General features: G+C 42.1%; 1 protein-coding gene and 1 long non-coding RNA gene across 3 annotated transcripts in view; both read left to right on the forward strand.

The window, feature by feature from the left end:
* Positions 1 to 15835, forward strand: part of csmd3b (CUB and Sushi multiple domains 3b) — a 291556-nt gene extending 275721 nt beyond the window's left edge. For both annotated transcript variants that reach the window (XM_089023141.1, XM_089023140.1), the window contains exons 59-72: positions 1734 to 1916; positions 2043 to 2219; positions 4723 to 4902; positions 5025 to 5198; positions 5282 to 5455; positions 9635 to 9708; positions 10352 to 10463; positions 10604 to 10783; positions 11016 to 11075; positions 12147 to 12305; positions 12455 to 12591; positions 12820 to 12907; positions 12975 to 13110; positions 14659 to 15835. In XM_089023141.1, coding sequence (XP_088879267.1) covers positions 1734 to 1916; positions 2043 to 2219; positions 4723 to 4902; positions 5025 to 5198; positions 5282 to 5455; positions 9635 to 9708; positions 10352 to 10463; positions 10604 to 10783; positions 11016 to 11075; positions 12147 to 12305; positions 12455 to 12591; positions 12820 to 12907; positions 12975 to 13110; positions 14659 to 14818 — 1994 coding nt within the window. In that variant the 3' untranslated portion in view covers positions 14819 to 15835. The remainder of the gene's footprint in view (positions 1 to 1733; positions 1917 to 2042; positions 2220 to 4722; positions 4903 to 5024; positions 5199 to 5281; positions 5456 to 9634; positions 9709 to 10351; positions 10464 to 10603; positions 10784 to 11015; positions 11076 to 12146; positions 12306 to 12454; positions 12592 to 12819; positions 12908 to 12974; positions 13111 to 14658) is intronic.
* A 68-nt stretch (positions 15836 to 15903) lies between these two features.
* LOC148882734 (uncharacterized) lies at positions 15904 to 18128 on the forward strand. Its single transcript, XR_016118643.1, has 2 exons — positions 15904 to 16357; positions 16437 to 18128. It is a non-coding gene; the product is annotated as an uncharacterized LOC148882734 (long non-coding RNA).
* The last annotated feature ends 2263 nt before the right edge of the window (positions 18129 to 20391 follow it).

Here is a 20391-nt window from a genome sequence, read left to right on the forward strand (position 1 = left end):
GGACTCCCTTAATATCGATATAACGAGACTTTACTGTAGTTTGTATTATGACCAAAAACGTGAATTTGACAATGATAAATGTGCAACTTGCATTGAAATTGGCAGCTCAAATCGTTTTGGCTCGGGCAATGTGTGAATGGCGCGTGGTGTCATAAAGCTAAGGCAATATTAAAGGAACATTTATCATATACGCCGTGCCTCTTTATGTGAGACATTGCGCGCACATCTGTCAAGCACAATTTGCTGACCGTGCAGTTCTCCAAGGACAAAGCGAAGATCACAAACTCACTCTCACACACCATTCAGCCTCGGTTCAAGTGTATGATCGTAATCAGACTTTTTTTTTTACGTGTACCGTATTTTCCGATGTAATAGTATAAGGCGCACCCCCAATGAATGATGTATTTTCAAACTTTTTTCATATATAAGCCGCACCAGACTATAATGCGCATCTTCCATAAATTGGAAAAAAGTTTTCCAAATATAATATCCAGTGATACCTTGGCTTATGAACTTAATTGGTTCTGAGACAGTGTGTAAGGCGAAAAGTGTGTATCCCAAAAATTAATTTCCCATAGGAAACCATTAAAATGAGACTAATCCGTTCCCAGGTCCCCATAAAACATAATTTTCTACTTTCTAATTTCCTAAGCCTTAAAAATATACCACATTTTATGTATAATAAATGTGCTATAGTATCATAATTACGGAAATAAACTGTACTGTATAATAAAGTTGTTTTATTGACCTTTGTGATCGTTGATGGCTTGATGGAATGAAGTGGCCGATTTAATCTGCATTCAACACTTGATGAGGAACGTAACCTTCTTCTTTCACCATCTTGAGGAATGATCCCTTGTAGGTGCTTTCTCTGTGATAATTTTATCTAGTTCCTCATGCATTGTGTTCTGTTTAGCTGGGTTGGTAGCTTTTTGCATTAAGTGTACAGATGGCATGTGCGGGTTGTTTGTGGAGCCTGATTGGTGGGATATTTTAACCTTGCAGTCTACACTCTGCCTTTGAACTATCAAAGTTGAAACTGTCTCACTGTCATCTGCCTGTCTCTTTAATATTTAAATTTCTCCACTGCGAGACGAATAAATGCAAATCCAATCCGATCCAAACCAACTCCCCTCACTGCTGCGTTCTTGACCAATCACGTGGCTTTAACCGAAGACTGGGGGCGGAGAATACAGGACAAAAACAGTCAGCTGCCAATTTGTTGTTAGAACAGGCTCGTTCGCGAAATTTAAATTTAACGTTCGTAAACGGAAAAGTTCGTAAGCCAAGGGGTTCGTAAACCGAGGTATCACTGTATAAATATATAAATGTTTTTACAAATATAAGGCACACCGCATTATAAGGTGCTACACTAAAGGCTACGGTTACACACGACTTCTTTTACAGGAGTTGTGAGACCTGTTGTGGCTCAATATTACTTCGCATATAAGGTGCGAGGTCGTCTTTAGAAGAGAATCAAGGCTTTTGGGTGCGCCTTATACACTGGAACATACAGTAATAGTATCAAATAATATTTTGAAGTCGATAGAGGAGGAAACCCATACAGGAAGGTGCAGAGGTTTGAAGGTGTACCCAGAAAGGGGCGAAAAAGAAAAAGTCCATCAAAAAAGTGCTTTTTGATGCGCCTTATACACCGGAAAATACGATACTTGAATGCTATGTTTTTATATGAGAGGGTTGAATGTCTTTTTTTTTCCCAAATGCACGCACAGGTGACACGGCCGGCTCCTGCGGCGATCCGGGCATCCCGTCTCACGGTTCTCGGGAACAGACAGATTTCCGCATCCGCTCCAAAGTGTTCTTCAGCTGCACGGAGGGCTACGAAATGATCGGCTCGGTCGAGAGGATGTGCTTCCCTAACGGGACCTGGTCGGGAATGCAGCCCTTCTGTAAACGTAAGGCGAATGAAAAAAAAGTCATACATTTGAAATTAAATTCATCCGACAATTAAAAACTATTTGTATTTAATAACTTCCCACAAGTGAGAATATAACTTCAATGTTATTATGTATATTTTCTAGCCATTCAATGCGGTAATCCTGGTACTCCCAGCAACGGCAGAGTGTTTCGCCTGGACGGGACCACCTTCTCCCACTCAGTCATTTATTCCTGCATGGACGGGTACCTCCTCTCTGGCGCCACCACCAGGCTGTGTTTGGCTAATGGGACCTGGTCAGGGATACAGCCAAACTGTACCAGTAAGGCCATGATACTTGTATTCTAAATTTGTATCATAGTAGGTCATGTTAAATTGTGTTATTTCTGCTCATAAATTCACTGATTCAGTGACTACTTTATATTGTTGTAAAGCAGTGGAAGGGTCGACCCTGAGGGTCGTGCATGTCACTACTAGGCCTTCAGTAGTGCTATGTTTGATTCAATCTACAGCTGCAAGTGTGGTGTGATTTCCTACACAACCACTAGAGCGTGGTATTGGCCAGGAAATAACTGACTCGAATAAACTTAAGAAATACTGTCATTAAAATGTGCAAAATTTTACTATCAACGTGTAGATTCATGATAACCTCATAAAATGGCAATATTATTTGCTATTTTTGCTAGCTCCGAAGCTGTGCAACTAAATCCATTTCTTCTCCTTCTTCAGCCATTGTGGGTTGACAAAAATCGCTATTAAATCAACATAAAAATATATTTGCTTATGCAGCTCGCGACAGATACAGTGTGCTAGCTCTGGCCGGTTTCACTAGCTGTTCGTGATTCTATGATTGGCTCGTGAGTTGCCAATCATGTGACGAGCCAATCATAGTTTGCGAGAACAGACATTTCCAGCGCCTTTCAGCAGGCCTTGACTTGCCAACTCAAAATCGGATTGGTTAAAGCAGGGGTCGGCAACCTTTACGACTCAAAGAGCCATTTGGACCCATTTCCCACAGAAAAGAAAACACTGGGAGCCACAAAATCCTTTTGATATTTAAAATGAAGACAACACTGCATCTTTTCATCATCGTTTTTTACCTTCATATATGCATAAACAAACTATAGTGTGTTGCATTTATGAATCAATGAACTGTTACAGAGAAGCGAAATTACATTTCTGCACGCAACAAAAACATTTTAAACACCGAAAAAAAGACGTTGGGTTGAAGATTACTTTCAAATATAATACTCAATGTCTATTTGAAAAAAAAAAGAATATTTGAAAAATGGCAAATACAATATTTATCACCTGGTTAATATGATTTCTGCTCCTGCACCTCAGCGCACAGCCTCTGCACATCAGGGCTGTATGACGTTACCTTAATCTTCACGCAGGACTGTCAGCTGTCGTCTGTCAGGCGTGAGCGATGTCTGTTTTTAATGTAGTTCATGTTGGAAAAGACATCTTAATGAATGATTCTTTTATATATTCTCCATCTGTGAACGGCTTCCCGTGACTGACTATTTCCCGAGCGGCCACAAAACTAGCATATGTAGCTGAATTTGTAGATATCATCCACTTCATAAAATGATTTTTGCTCTGATCAGCCTTCCGCATCAGTTCCGAAACGGCTCTTTTTCTCTCAGCTCCATCCGGTTATTTTTGAGCAAAGGCTGTGTGTTTGTTCTGGAAATGTCTTGCGACATTTGACTTTTTGTTGTTTGCTAACTTCTCATTACATATTAAGCATACCGGTAAACCCGTCTCGTCAGCAGTGAAGGCGAACGAATCTGCCCACGTATGATTAAACATTCTGTCTTCTTCAGACACTTTTCTTTTCTTAGATTTATCCATAGTTGGCCTACCTGGGGGTCGAAAAATTCAAGAAATCGTGCGCAATTTGGCGGTTGTGACCGGATATACGTCCACTGTCGATGGTTGTGACGTATATTATGAGCGACAAAAAAATTGTATACGTTTTATTTTGTATTATTTATAATCACCATAATCTTCAAATTTAGAATTACATGTTATAAACGAACGAACTAAAATAATATACATTAAATTAAATACTCATGATTTATTTTCTAAAGCCGCAGGGAGCCGCAGCAGGGGGGTGAAAGAGCCACATGGGGCTCCGGAGCCGCGGGTTGCCAACGTCTGGGTTAAAGCAACAGTTTCATAGACATTTATTTTGTGCTCCAGGGTCTGCAGAACAGATTGTGAAGGCGTCCAAGTTGCTTTCTGACCCTGGTAACAAATGATGGCCGAAATGTGAATTCATGGACAAAATATAATTCACATTAGTCTGTGATTCAGATATTTTTAGGCCACCAGAGAAGGCCTTGCAGGCCCTCATGGCCCACCACTGTTGTAAAGTGGCATTTCTTTATTCGAAAATATTGTATTTTTGTAAATATGAGGGGCCTATTCACTTTTTTGAGGAAAAAAAAAGTTTTTCCACAAGTTTTAGTAGGATGCAAACAGTTTCATACAGGACAAAAGGATCACCACAACCGATTTACAGGCGGAAGATGACAGGACATCTATTAATAGCCATATACGCATCCGGTGGCGGCTTTAGCGGAATTTCAAATAGCAATTAAGCTATGAAGGACAGGACTTTACAGGTACAGTCAAGAGAATGTTAATGCGATTCCACCGAGAGACCCAAGATGACCTCGGTCGCTCACTGATATCACTTGACTTGAAGCCACTACAGGAAATGAGATCCATGCTAATGCAGGCATTGTGAATGAACCAGACCCTCACCTTGCGCCGAAAACGGCGACCCTGAGCTTTTCTTTTCTGTCATTTCCAAGTGATCAACTGCGGCGATCCCGGACTTCCGGCGAATGGCCTTCGATACGGCGAAGACTTCACCATTGGCCAGAACGTGACCTTCCAGTGTCAACCTGGATACAAGATGGAGGAGGATGGCTCACCCACCAGAATGTGTACTCCGAATGGGACGTGGAGCGGAAATATGCCCATATGCACTGGTAATGGCCGGTGTGCTACATGCCAACATGATACTGTCAAGACCAATACGACTTGTGGAATCTCAAAGTATAAGTAAGTGTACTTTTTTCTCACTTTTTCCTCTCCAACCCTGCCCGACTAGCGGTCACGTGCGCGACACCCCCCGCCGTCAGTAACGGGGTCCTACAGGGCAGCGACTTTGAGTGGGGCAGCAGTGTGAGCTACAGTTGCTCACCAGGCTACGAGCTGTCCTTCCCGGCTGTTCTCACTTGCGTGGCCAACGGAAGTTGGAGTGGGATGCTGCCGCAGTGCTTACGTAAGCCCGCCTGAAACCTACGAGTCATTACGGCAACTTTGCAAAGTCAACATATATTCATTTTTTGCCGTGTTTTCTTAAAGCCAAGTTTTGCGGGGACCCCGGTACCCCGGCGGGTGGTTCTCGAGAAGGCCGGAGTTTCATCTACCAATCAGAAGTCACTTTCTCCTGCTCCCCGCCGTTGCTTCTGGTCGGCGCGGCAACCAGGCTGTGCCAAAGTGATGGCAGCTGGAGTGGTACACAGCCCCGCTGTATAGGTAAAGCTTTATCCTTGTGTTTTCTATCTCGTGAGCTATCTAGCAAGCTATCTTGCTATCGACCTAGCTATCCATCCAACCACACACCCCAAATTACCTACCCCATTCATCCATCCATCTATCCACCCATTCATCCAATCCATCCACACACCCCAAACGGCCTACTCAATCCATCCGTCCATCCATCCATCCAACCACACACTGCAAATTACCTACCCCATTCATTCATCCATCCATCCATCTATCTATCCACCCATTCATCCTTCCACACACCCCAAACGACCTACTCAATCCATCCATCCATCCATCCATCCATCCATCCATCCATCCACCCATTCATCTATCCACCCATTCATCCATCCACACACCCCAAACGACCTACTCAATCCATCCATCCACCCATTCATCTATCCATCCATCCATCCATCTATCCACCCATTCATCCTTCCACACACCCCAAACGACCTACTCAATCCATCCATCCATCCATCCATCCATCCACCCATTCATCTATCCACCCATTCATCCATCCACACACCCCAAACGACCTACTCAATCCATCCATCCACCCATTCATCTATCCATCCATCCATCTATCTATCCACCCATTCATCCTTCCACACACCCCAAACGACCTACTCAATCCATCCATCCATCCATCCATCCATCCATCCATCCATCCATCCATCCATCCATCCATCCATCCACCCATTCATCTATCCACCCATTCATCCATCCACACACCCCAAACGACCTACTCAATCCATCCATCCACCAATTCATCTATCCATCCATCCATCCATTTATCCACCCATTCAGCCTTCCACACACCCCAAACGACCTACTCAATCCATCCATCCATCCATCCATCCATCCATCCATCCACTCATTCATCTATCCACCCATTCATCCATCCACACACCCCAAACGACCTACTCAATCCATCCATAAACCCATTCATCTATCCATCCTTCCATCTATCTATCCACCCATTCATCCTTCCACACACCCCAAACGACCTACTCAATCCATCCATCCATCCATCCATCCATCCATCCATCCATCCACCCATTCATCCATCCACACACCCCAAACGACCTACTCAATCCATCCATCCACCCATTCATCTATCCATCCATCCATATATCTATCCACCCATTCATCCTTCCACACACCCCAAACGACCTACTCAATCCATCCATCCATCCATGCATCCATCCACCCATTCATCTATCCACCCATTCATCCATCCACACACCCCAAACGACCTACTCAATCCATCCATCCACCCATTCATCTATCCATCCATCCATCTATCTATCCACCCATTCAGCCTTCCACACACCCCAAACGACCTACTCAATCCATCCATCCATCCATCCATCCATCCATCCATCCATCCATCCACCCATTCATCTATCCACCCATTCATCCATCCACACACCCCAAACGACCTACTCAATCCATCCATCCACCCATTCATCTATCTATCCATCCATCCATCCATTTATCCACCCATTCAGCCTTCCACACACCCCAAACGACCTACTCAATCCATCCATCCATCCATCCATCCATCCATCCATCCATCATTATCTATCCACCCATTCATCCATCCACACACCCCAAACACCTACTCCATCCATCCATCTACCCATCCACCCATTCATCCTTCCATCACCCCTATCCACCCATTCATCCTTCCACACACCCCAAACGACCTACTCAATCCATCCATCCATCCATCCATCCATCCATCCATCCATCCATCCACCCATTCATCTATCCACCCATTCATCCATCCACACACCCCAAACGACCTACTCAATCCATCCATCCACCCATTCATCTATCCATCCATCCATATATCTATCCACCCATTCATCCTTCCACACACCCCAAACGACCTACTCAAACCATCCATCCATCCATTCATCTATCCATCCATCCATATATCTATCCACCCATTCATCCATCCACCCACCCATTCATCTATCCATCCATCCATCTATCTATCCACCCATTCATCCTTCCACACACCCCAAACGACCTACTCAATCCATCCATCCATCCATCCATCCATCCATCCATCCATCCATCCATCCATCCACTCATTCATCTATCCACCCATTCATCCATCCACACACCCCAAACGACCTACTCAATCCATCCATAAACCCATTCATCTATCCATCCTTCCATCTATCTATCCACCCATTCATCCTTCCACACACCCCAAACGACCTACTCCATCCATCCATCCATCCATCCATCCATCCATCCATCCATCCACCCATTCATCTATCCACCCATTCATCCATCCACACACCCCAAACGACCTACTCAATCCATCCATCCACCCATTCATCTATCCATCCATCCATATATCTATCCACCCATTCATCCTTCCACACACCCCAAACGACCTACTCAAACCATCCATCCATCCATTCATTCACCCATCCCTTCATCATCCATCCATCCTCTCATTTTTTTCTTTATTGAAATCCACAAATAGCATGCAAGGGAACAAACACAACCTGTTGGCTAGTTAAAAGCAGTCCATTTCCCCTGAGGCAAGGTAATGTGCGCACCCATTAACAGACAGTTATTGTCTGCCTCATGCATATGACGCCCCCCCTAATTACGGAAACGTTGCTTTATCTTACAGAAACGTTCTAGTACATTATCAGACAGGAAAACAAGGTCTGCTTTCTAATCTTTGTCTTTTTCTTTGTTTTTCTCAGTGAATTTGCTTTGCAGTCTGCCATTTCATCCTGGTCTCACTTAAATCATTGTGACATTGCAGTTGAGAATGTATTCAGGTGACTTCCAAATGCATGTGTGGGTTTGCCACACGTTATTTATGTTTGGCAGCGGATCCTTTATTACGACTTGAGGAAGGCGCTAGCTGTCGCACCTCACGCTGCTGTTTCTGATCCCTCCTGCTTTAATGAGCAGGGCAGTTGAAGGCGCCCACCCACATGTGGCATTTTGTAGGCTTTCGCTCCCGGTTAAATTGGCCGCCGCTCATCAAATCACAAGTCGCACGGGCGTATCAGGAATAATCACAGAGGACTAGACTAGCGCATCGGAAATGATAGCGGCGGGATAAACGACGAGTCACCGCTCCGGTTTTCGATGAGGAGGGACTTTTTCGCACACTGAGCAGTAATCGTTTTTCAAATGTAGTCAGAATCACAAGAGGCTTTTTTTAGCTCGGGTTTAGCAGCCCACGGTGATGAACTTGGACAGGAATCCCCATTTCTTGTGTTTTTCTTTTTTGTCATGCATTTTTTAATCGCGACATTGCCGTCATTTGCCAGTCGGTGCATCAACGTCAACTCCGCGCTGACTCATCATTACGCCTGAGTGTTACTTTAATAAAACACTCACACTCTCACTGTCACACACATTCTGTCATCTGCACTCTCATCTGTGACTCCAAGAATGGGGGGTTTGGGGAGGGAGGTTGATAGATCGAAGGAGGAGGAGCACGAATGGGCGGATGACAGGGAAGAGAGATGAATAAAATGAGTCAGGAAAAAAAAAACGGGTTCAGGGAGGGAATAGGGGAGGTTGTAGGAAGAAAATGGCATGATGAGGTCAAAGAAGGGGGACATGAAATGAGAGATGGGTGATGAGAAGAAGGAAGTGATGTCAATAAAGGTAAAGAATGTGACGTTAAATGATGGAGACAGGAATGAAGGGAGTTTTAAAATGATTTTTTTGAGTGAATGTGATGAGAGGTTTGTGGGGTTTTTTATGCATGAGCGTTTTTTAGCTGTTTTTGGTGATTTTTGGAGTGGAACTTCTTGGTGTGAGTGTATTTTTAGGGCTGTGGTGGTTGAGGTGAGATTTATGGTGATTGTGAGTTTTTGGGAATGTGTGAGGGAGGAATGTTGTTTGCAAAAAGGTTTTGAATAAGGTCTGTTTTCCGTTGAGTGTGTTTTTTCACTGGACATGATTTTTTTTAAATTAGTTTCATGTCAGAGGGTTTTTGATGAATGTGAGAAGTAATGTCGTTTTTGGGTTGAGAAGGCATCTTGCCGCTCGGCTTTGCGACAAAGCTCTGCTACCCCCTGCTGCTCTGCTTGTGAAACGCAGCCTCTGTTGCCATAACAACGGAGCTCGGAGGAGCGTAATGATGGGAGTAACACTTGTGGTACTTCTTTGCAGAGCCGACCAAGACAAGCTGTGACAACCCGGGAACGCCCCGATACGGATCCCTCAACCGCACTTTTGGATTCAAGGTAATGTAGTCAACCCCCAATTTACATCAGTAGCTGACCTTTAGAACTAGTTGCGGGCTGTGGATTTCATCGCGGGGTCTTTAGTAGTGCTATGTCTGAATCAATCCAGACTGAGTGTGTTGTGATTTACTACAGAGTCCACTAGAAGGTACCATTAGCCCAGAAATAACTGACCGACATTTTTTCTTGCTAGCCAATCATAATTTGCGAAATACCCTGACGTATACCTAGGCCTGCATGAAGGCATTGCCAACTCGAAATCTCATTGGTTACAGCAACAGTTTGATCGACATCTTTGATGCGACAGGGGCTGCAGAACTGATTGTGAAGGTTTCCAGGTAGACTTCTGACCCTGGTAACAAATGATGGTTGAACTGTGATTGGTTAAATGGTTAAATACGAAACACACATCTGGAAGCAGCGCAACAGGGGAAAAGTAACGAAAGGAAGCTGAAAGACAATTTGGAATTTTTTCATAAGAATTCATGGACAATATGTAATTAACACCAGTCTGTGAATCAGCCCAGCAGAGAAGGCTTTGCAGGCCTTGACGGTCCGCCACTGTTTAGCACACCTCATATGTTATGGATCTGATTTGCCAATTTCCTCGTGTAAAATTGTCTCTTCTCTTGTCATATCTTAGGTGGGGAGTGTGGTGTCGTTCCAGTGCCAGCCGGGTCACCTTATCCAGGGATCCTCCTCCAGAACCTGCAAGCCGGACCTGAGATGGAGCGGAACGCAACCCGAGTGTATACGTAAGAATCCCGTTCAATGCCATCCCATCCTCTCTGCATATTTAGGAAACCAGTCTTATTATTATTAATTGCTTCATATATACTGTATATTTTGTTTGTGTCTGTGTGTGTGTCCTTTTGGTTTAATTCTATTTCTGCAGCCCATGCATGCAAACAGCCTGAGAGCGCTCTCCACGTGGACGTGATGGGCATGGACCTGGCGGGTTTTGGCTACACGCTGGTGTACAGCTGCCAGCCCGGCTATTTCCTTGCCGGGGGTTCCGAACACAGGGTCTGCAAGAGTGACGGCACCTGGACCGGAAAGATGCCAATATGTCGAGGTAAAAGAAATAAATTGATCAAAATGAAAACAGAAATAAACAAGACTGTGTGATGATGTATTTGAGCTAGCTCGCTAACTATGGAGATAGTCTATATCTATTAAGTTATCTATCGAGCTATCTATCTATCTAGCGGGCTAGATAGCTAGCTCGGTAGCTAGCTATCTAGCTATCTATTCCTGTGTCATCAGCGGGCGCCAAATGTCTATTTACATACTTTGTATGCTTGCAGCGGGAGAGAAGAAGAAACTAGTGAAACCAGCAACGGGAACACCAAGCCCCAAACTGAACGGTTAGTGCCGGTTTCATGTCGGTATGTGCGATCCGGCGGAGTGACGCTTGCATGTGCGCAGCCCGCAGCGGAGTGTGACCGTGTCTTCCTTGTCTGCCGGCCACGTTTGTTCGATTCATTTCTCCAAAGGTTTGGCGAGGAGCTAAACGCTTTTAAATGTGAAGTCACAGCTGTAAGAAATGTTTCCGTTTAGCAGCAACTGCCAGCGACATGTGTCGCATAATGATCAGCAATTTACATCAACATCACATCAAACAGCATTGATTGGAGTTCACGCAAGGCTACTTTTTGCCTTCTTGCAACTGCAGAATAGGTCCAATATGCAGCTATCCATTTTCAGATTCCCTCATCCTCATCCCGGGGGGCGTAGGGAGCCTATTCCAGCCATCCTTGAGCAGTAGAGGGACACCCTGAACTGGTTTCTTATTGTTGATATACAGTAAAGTCTCGTTATATCGATATTCAAGGGAGTCCGAAAAAATATCGATATAACCGGGACTATCGATATATCCGACCCTGTTTGCATGTAATTTTCTCAGTGCGTGCATAGAAATAGTATCGATATAACCGCGACTATCGATATATCCGATATCGATATAACGAGACTTTACTGTAGTTGTAATTAATTTTTATTTGATAGTTCTAGAAAAAAAACCACACATTTGTAGCTACCTATCTGTTAGCTATCTGTTAAATTGTTTGGCGAACGAACAAGATAGAGGTCTTGCAAAAAGAATTTGTGGCTAACCAACCAATGTTAATGATCAGGCTAGCTAGCAAGCTATCAGATAAATTGTTAGGCTACCATAGGTCATACGTAATGTGGTTAAAATCCAAATGTATTAACTGTTTATTAGCTATCTGTTAGCTCGCTGGCTCGCTTTCTATCTAGTTGAGTTACTTCCGGGCTGAGTGAACGCTGTACAAACTGATCCTGTGACTGTAAAGTGACCTTGAGAGTTTTAAAAGGTGCTTAGAAATGAAATGGATTGTTATAATAATAATCACATTAGCTCACACTAGTTCCGAGTGACTATGATCATAGTCATTTTTTTTCTTCCTGTCCCACAGTCCCAGATGACGTGTTTGCCCCCAACTACATCTGGAAGGGCTCGTACAACTACAGGGGCAGGAAGCAGCCTATGACGCTGAGCATCATCAGCTTCAACGCCAGCACGGGCAGAGTCAATGTCACCTTGAGCAACGGCAACATGGAGCTGCTGCTATCAGGCAATTCAATCAAATGCATTTTAAAAGACAGCTGTGATTAAGTACAGTAAGATTTAATTTCTCAAAATGTTTGATGAGGGGCAAAAAAGGAATAGTTCTAAAACAAAGAGAAGATTCTTCTTCTGTGACAAGTCCGTTTCCTCCTCCAGGCCTTTACAAGACAGCCGAAGCTCGTCTGCTGTTGCTGATGTATCACGTCAACTACGTGCAGCAGGGGAATCATCTCAAAGACTCCAACGTTTCTCCGGCTAAGATCATAGAAGATTCGTGGACCATGGATGGATTTGTAAGCATCACATAAAATATATGGCAATATTTTGCTGCTTAACCTTAGACTCTCTTCTTTCGTCACAAAAAAAAAGTTAATTCCTAAGTTAGATAGGTTTGGAGTTACCTGAGGTTGAAATGGGGGCAGCTGCACAAAAGGCAAATGCTGCCCCCTCGTTGGAGGGAAAAACATTGTCAGTGGTCTGACCGAATTCATTTTCCTGAATTTGCTTAATCGCCTTGTCAGGTGTCGGCGGAACCCGACGGTTCCAGTTACGTGTTCCAAGGCTTCATTCAGGGAAAAGACTACGGACAGTTCGGACTGCAGCGACTTGGTAGTTGTTCTCACCGAATGACTTGATGATGACTCACGTCGATGCTAACTTCCTGTTTGATTTGCAGGTCTGAACATGTCGGAGAGTCAGAATTCACATCCGCCTCAGCTGGGCACCAACAGCAGCTCGGTGGCCATCGCCATCCTGGTGCCTTTCTTCGCGCTCATCTTCACTGGCTTTGGCTTCTATCTCTACAAACAAAGGTCTTTGAAATATGATTGATCAAAAGCACAACGGGTATTAGTGTGTGGTATCGGTGAGTACTGAAAGAGTGAATACTAGTACAGTGATACCTCGGTTTACGAACCACTTGGCTTATGAAATTTTCGGTTTACGAACGTTAAATTTATGAAAATTTTACCTTGGCATACAAACTATTTTTCAGGATACACACAATGAGTGATGTGTCGTTCGCGAACGAGCCTGTTCTTCTAAAAGACAATGGCAGCCAGCTTGTTTTGGTCCTTTATTACCCGCCCCCTGTCTTCGGTTAAAGCCACGTGATTGGTCAAGAACGCAGCAGTGAGGGGACATAGTTTAAGCATTAAAGAGACAGGCAGATGACAGAGAGAGAGAGTGACAAAATGGATAGACAACAGTGAAATTTGGACTCGTTTCAACTTTGATAGTTCAAAGGCAGAGTGTAGACTGCAAGGTTAAAATTCCCATCAATTAAATAATAACCCGCACTAGCGGTCTGTTCAATTTGAAATAAAAAGACAGGCAAGGGAACCAGCTATTAATGATGTTTCTAGTGTGTCTGCTTGCCTCTGTTGCTGTTGCAATATCATAACTTTCACGATGTACAACCCAGAGCTCCTTGAGACACTATGCAAAAAGTTATCCATTGCATCAAGCCATCAAAGACCATCACAACGGTAAATAAAACTACTTTATTATACTGTACAGTTTATTTCTTTAATTATAATATCATAGCAAATTTATTATACATAAAATAAGGTATATTTTGTGTAGTTTTAAGGCTAAGAAAATTACAAAGTAGAAAATTATGTTTTATGGGGACCAGGGAACGGATTATTCTCATTTTAATGGTTTCCTATGGGAAATGTATTTTTGGGATAGACACTTTTCGCCTTCCACACTCTATCTGGGAACCAATTAAGTTCGTAAGCCAAGGTATCACTGTACTGGTTTAGGTCCTACTTTTCTGACAGAACCTCTGTGTTCGCTTTGGCAGCTCCGAGTCACATACTGCCCCTCTGTCAAGTGGTGTTCCACAGGGCTCAATTTTAGGGCCGATGCTCTTCTCACTATCCCTAATCCAAATATTTAAATGGCCTTGCTCCTCCTTATCTCTCCGAGCTCATTCACCCCTACACACCTTCCCGACGCCTCAGGTCTTCTGACCAGACATTATTAGATGTGCCAAAAAATAAACAGTGGCTAAGAGGGGATCGAGCCTTTTCCCTTGCTGGTCCCACTCTCTGGAATGACCTGCCACTGAACATTTGGCAAGTGCCATCACTGCCAACTTCAAAACGTGTCTCAATACTCACTTGAACTCTTTGGCATTCGACTCAGCATCATTATGACTTGATCGTAGTTTTACTCCCTGGTGCTTTCTACTATCTTCGTGACTGCTTTATTTTCTGTATAGAACCGCTGTCCATTTTAGACACTTTGTTACAGTGTCAGCTGTATCAATTAATGTGTATTGTATTGTACTAGAAGTGTTGGCTAACCACTCGCTTGTTGTATTTTTGTTTATTTATTTACTCCCTGTCACATAGGACCACACCGAAGACCCAATACACGGGCTGCTCGGTCCACGAGAACAACAACGGTCAGGCTGCCTTCGAAAACCCCATGTACAACACCAATGCCAAGGCGGTGGAGGGGAAGGCGGTCCGCTTCGATCCCAATCTTAACACTGTCTGCACCATGGTCTGAAGATCAATGACGGACAGGGAAGATCATTCCCGGCATTCATTTTTGGTCTCAGACGCTCGTTCTGAAATCTCACTTGGTGGAGAGTAGCAAAACTTTTTTTTGTAACAGGAAAGAGGGGGGGAGGAGAAAAATCAGGAGCAAAAGAAGGGATGTGGGCAGCCCCTGGAGACTATGTCCTTAATCCTGAGTGAACGGCGGATTAAAGTCAAAAAAGGACCCCTGTTGAGCAGATGAGAAAAGGAAGAAGGCTGACACACGGAATGCTTAAACTTCTGCGTTCCCATTCCGGTGGACGGGAAGGCTGAAGAGACATAGACAACCCCAAACTCAACTGGAAGTTGATTAAGCGAATCGTCTCCAGAGAAGAAAGTGGGGGATGGGAAGGGGGGGTGAAGATCTTCAAATCCCCTTGTAAGCTAATCACAGCAAACCTGAAACGTGGAGCTTTTTTCACAACGGGGAGCTCGTCCCCCTGATTCAGTGAATTCCAAATCGACTCTGATGCGAGTGAGAGACTCGGGCACGAAAGCACATCGTACAGGAAAAGACTTCCTGTCTTCCCTCGGAAGAACGGGGCACTTTAACGGGACGGGTTTATAGGACGGACCGCCGCCCTGACAACGTGGGCCGCCAACGTGGTTCCACTCTGATCTTGCACTCCGCGAGTGCTTCCTCCTTTATTTCTTACTACTGCAGAATCTTCTGATCTGTCAATCTAATGCGAATATATAAAAGTATATATTCCGGAGTGGTTACCACCTTCATATTTTTGTGCTCGGATTTGTCAGGAGCGCATGGTCAGCACGGACCGGAGCAACAGATTATCACAGGGTTTTTATTTGTACTCCCTTTTTTTCATTAATTCCTTTTTTTGTTTGGTACCCTTTCATCACTTTTTGTGGTCTGCTTGTGAGGTGCTATGGTTTTTCTTTAGGATCCCTTACACGATGGCCTTCAAAGATGACTTTTTTAACCATCTTTACCTACCGTATTTTCCGGTGTATAAGGCGCACCCTCAATGAATAGTATATATATATATATATATATATATATATATATATATATATATATAAAACATTGTTTTGCCCTAACATTGTTTTGATTCTCCAGCAATGCAAGACGTCTTGGCATGACGTCACAAACTGGGGGCGGGACTTTCTGAAAATGCCCAATTCGCAGCTCAATTTTTTTGCAGATTTTGGACACTTTAAGTCATTTTTATTGGTGTTTTGCATTTGAATAAAAATATCATACTGCGTGTTTTGGCTATTTTAGATGCTATAAAACATTTTTCGGATGTCAGTTAAAAAACAAAAAAGTGACGTCGGTTGCCCTTTAAGAGTTAAAAATCGGAATTCAGAGTTAAAAATTGGAATTCAGAGTTAAAAATTGGAATTCAGAGTTAAAAGTTGGAATTCAGTTAGAAGTTGGAATTAAAAGTTGGAATTCTGAGTTAAAAGTCGGAATTCTGAGTTAAAAGTCAGAATTTTGAGTTAAAAATCGGAATTTTGAGATAAAAGTCAGAATTCTGAGTTAAAGGTCGGAGTTAGAGCTGGAAGTCAAAATTCTGACTTAAAAATCGGAATTTTGAGATAAAAGTCAGAATTCTGAGTTAAAGGTCGGAGTTAGAGCTGGAAGTCAAAATTCTGACTTAAAAGTCGGAGTTCTGAGTGAGAGGTCAGAGTTCTGAGTTAAACGTCAGAATTCTGAGTTAAAAGTCGGAATTCTGAGTTGTGTGTGTGTGTGTTACTTCCGGGCTGAGTGAATACTGGCACGTCTGGCTGCTGCTGCTCACCCGCAGAAAAACATTTTTGTTCTTTTCCTTTCTTTGACTGTAAAGTGTCCTTGAGAGTTTAGAGGGGCAAATTGAGTCAGTGGAAGTCCTGGTGTGACTCAATATAACTTCAGATACAAGGCACACCTGCGAATAAGGCACAGGGTCATCTTTTGAAGAAAGAACAAGGCATTTGGGTGCGGCTTATACACCGGAAAATACGATACTCACTGCCCATGCTCTTTTCCTTAAAGAAAAAAATACATCTGTCATAAAGATGTCAATCTGTATCTAATTATCTCAATGAAAAAAAGCCACAGCGTCTGCGTGAACGCTATTTTCGTGCTTCAATATATATTTGCGACAGGGCACGGGCAAAGTTTAATCCTAGAAGGGAATAATAGAACGGGATTTTGGAAGGGGTGGTGATGAGGGGGGGGAGGGTGATTCAACAGACATCTTTTTTTGTGTTATGCTTCTTTGTAATCTGATTCCTGTAAGGTTCGGGATGCGAGGTACGGCGACGTGTGCTACAAAAACAGGACATCTGCGGAGGATTCAGGTGATATTTCACTCTCTTCTTTTCACTGTGGGACGGACATCACGTATCTACTGTAATTATCTTTATTTAAAAAAAATAACAACAAAAAATGCCGCTCTATCTTTGTTTGCTAGGGACGTTGTGTGAAAGGGACTATTGATACACCTCAATGCATAGTACCTGGGGATAAAAAAAAAGTGAGATATTTCAGTTTGTTTTCAGCTCAGTCATACATTTCTTCTTTTGCAAGTCTCTTTATTTAAATTGTGTCAAAATGTGAGATGTGAACTTGGGCCAGGAGTCTTGATTCAATTGAGATTTTTTTTGTCCATTAAATCATTTGTTAACAAAGTCTATCAGAAAAAGTTGGATTCCCCGTGGAATATTTTTTACCCCCTTAACCGTGCATTTCAAGTAACGCAAGCCTTATTTTTAAGCCCTGTGTTACAATTCTTTTTAGACCTAAAAATGATCCTACGCATCTTTTTTTTTTTTTTTCAGGATTTTGCCCAAATGAAATTTTGTTGCCATTTTAGTTCTGTGCTCAACCGGGCGGTTTCGGAATGATTGTCGTCGTTTGTACGTTGTTATTGTGTTGTGGTGGTTTTAGTCGTTTCATTTTCACAATGAATCTGACACAGTGCCTACCAAAAATCCAACTTTTTTGGGGACCCTGCCTTCTAAAACATCCTTATTCCACTTTCAAAGGCATTTTCATCTCCTGCGACAAGCTTTTGCCAGTGACTGCAATAAGATTGATTGGAAGATTGAATCCCTTCTTTGCCCCCCATTGACGGACACTGAAAGTATTCCCTGATAATTAAAAAAAAGAAAAGAAATTATGGTAAACAAAAAAAAAATAATAGATATATATACCTAACTAAACAAAATGTTTTGTACAGAAATATATTTTTATGATGAGATTATTTGTAAAATGTAATGAATCTATTATGTAAATTTTCAATGCAATGCAATATTAAAAAAATGCTACTGCGGTTTGGTAATTCACGTTTTTTTGTGTTCTGGGACGGTAGATTCTTTCTTAACTCCTAACTCTTAATATTGCTGTCGCATCACAGAGTAAACAAGTACGCATCAGTTATGCAATAAAAAACAAAGATAACATAATTTTAATTAGCAATATAAAATTGCTGCACACAACAGAACACAAAACTACGACCAACAAATGATAGATATACGAAATAACATTTTTTGACTTGGTACATGCAGGACACGAAATGTTTCTCAACAGTACTGAGTGTAATGTCGGAGTACGCCACTAGATTGTGCCAGCACACCTGGATGGAACAAAACAAGACGCTTACGTAATTCTTAGAGTTAAACGCTGAAGCAGATACATCGTTTCTTTTTTTTTTTCATTGAAATTACTGCAGTAATGTCAATACGTTTTTATGACAATGACCAGGAATGAATGTGTGAATTTCCACAATCGAACGACATCATTAGGACTTTGGTGACGTCATTTGGACACGACGACGAGGGATCATGTGACGACGTTGTTGAAGCTCTAAAGTTTGCAACTTTTCATGTCAACGACGATTCCCCAACAATCAAGGTGCAATACGTATTTCTGTTTCTGTTTTAGACGAGGCTCCGGTTTTGTGTCGGTCAAAGCTTAAAGTAAAGCATGTTTGTCGTGTTCCGAAGTAATGCTAAAATGTTCTTAATTGGTTTGGACAGGTGTGTTTGTTTTGTTTTTTTTCTATTTTCGAATCCCAAAAAGTAGCCAAAATCGTGTTCCAACCAAGAACATCGATATTTACGTTTATGCAGCGACATTTTTTTGTGATGCAGAATGAATTCCATAAACTATGACCGACATACGGTATATTCACGAAATCCCGTCTTTTTCCACTTAGTGCTTGCAGGACACAAAAACGTTCTTCAACGGTAATGGGTGTAATGTCGCAGCCCGCCGCTAGATGACGCCATTACGCAGTCTAAAAATTATTATTTGACGGTACGTAATTCTCTTAAACTCAAGCAAAAAAACACAATTAAGGGGGGCGTGACCTATTTCCAATGAATAAAAGCATTTTTGAGTTGTTTTTCTATTTGCATTTTTATATGGATAGATCTAAATGAAGACCATTGTTGACTCCGAATGTAATGTAAGCAGTTCGCCGTTAGGTGGGGCTATCACACAATTTAAAGAGCTATACAAGACGGTACGTAATTCTGAAGCAAAAAAAAACACAATTGAGGGGTGGTATGTGACCCATTCCAATGAATAAAAGCATTTTAGATTTGTTTTTATACTTAGATATTTTACGTAAAAATTCAGTTTCACATTTTTATATAGATAGATTCAAATGGAGAACTCTGGTGACCATTGTTGGCTCTGTGTGTAATGTAGCAGCCCGCCGTTAGATGGGGGTAGTACACCATCTAGAGAACAAAACGAGACTAGTAACTCTCATATGCTGAAGCAAAAAAAAAAACCCACACAATTGGGGAATCATGTGACTCATTCTGATGAATAAAAGCATTTAAAAGTATTTTTTTTATTACATATTTTTACCGAGTAATTCTATTTTACATTTTTACAAAGACAGATCCAAATGGGGAACTCTGGTGACCATTGTTGACTGTCCACGTTGTTGACTCTCCACATCACAAAGTGCAACAGGATCAGGTAGGACTAATTTTCTTTTTTTATTCAATGGGAATAACACGTAGAAATGTTTGGTCCTTAAAGTGAGAGCTCCCTTAATTGGATTTTGAAATAGCATGGGTCAGGTGTGTACTAAAGAGACAATTTATTAAACAAATAAAAAGAAAATTACAAAGAATATAAAGTGTTTTGTATGAATTAATAAAATCTAATGAATAAATAAAATACAATATTTAATTAGGGATTGTCTGTTTTTGATCTCAAGCCCCCCACCCCCAAAAATTAGTTCAATGGGTTATAAAAGTGTACTTCATTTTATTTGTTTGAATTTGTTTTGGCAAATATTGAAAATATACCCTCTTCAGATCATTAATTAAAAAAAAGCCTCCTTCCCTTTGTCAATAAATGTTAGTCTACCCAACAGAATGATGTTTTGTAACATCCACATAAAATGTGGATGTTACAAAGGGATTGTGGGTAATAATTTTATCAGAAATAGATCAAGAAAAGCAATCTGAAAAATAAAGTTAATATGTGTTTTTATATTTGTTTTCAATGTTGTCATGCTGTGATTCAAATGTGGTTGTCACCTGACCATGTTTGAAAACAAATTACAAATGTTT

Source organism: Hippocampus bargibanti, linkage group LG20 (assembly GCF_051943395.1).
Source record: "Hippocampus bargibanti isolate YZ-2025 linkage group LG20, ASM5194339v1, whole genome shotgun sequence".
NCBI classification, from domain to species: Eukaryota; Metazoa; Chordata; class Actinopteri; order Syngnathiformes; family Syngnathidae; genus Hippocampus; species Hippocampus bargibanti.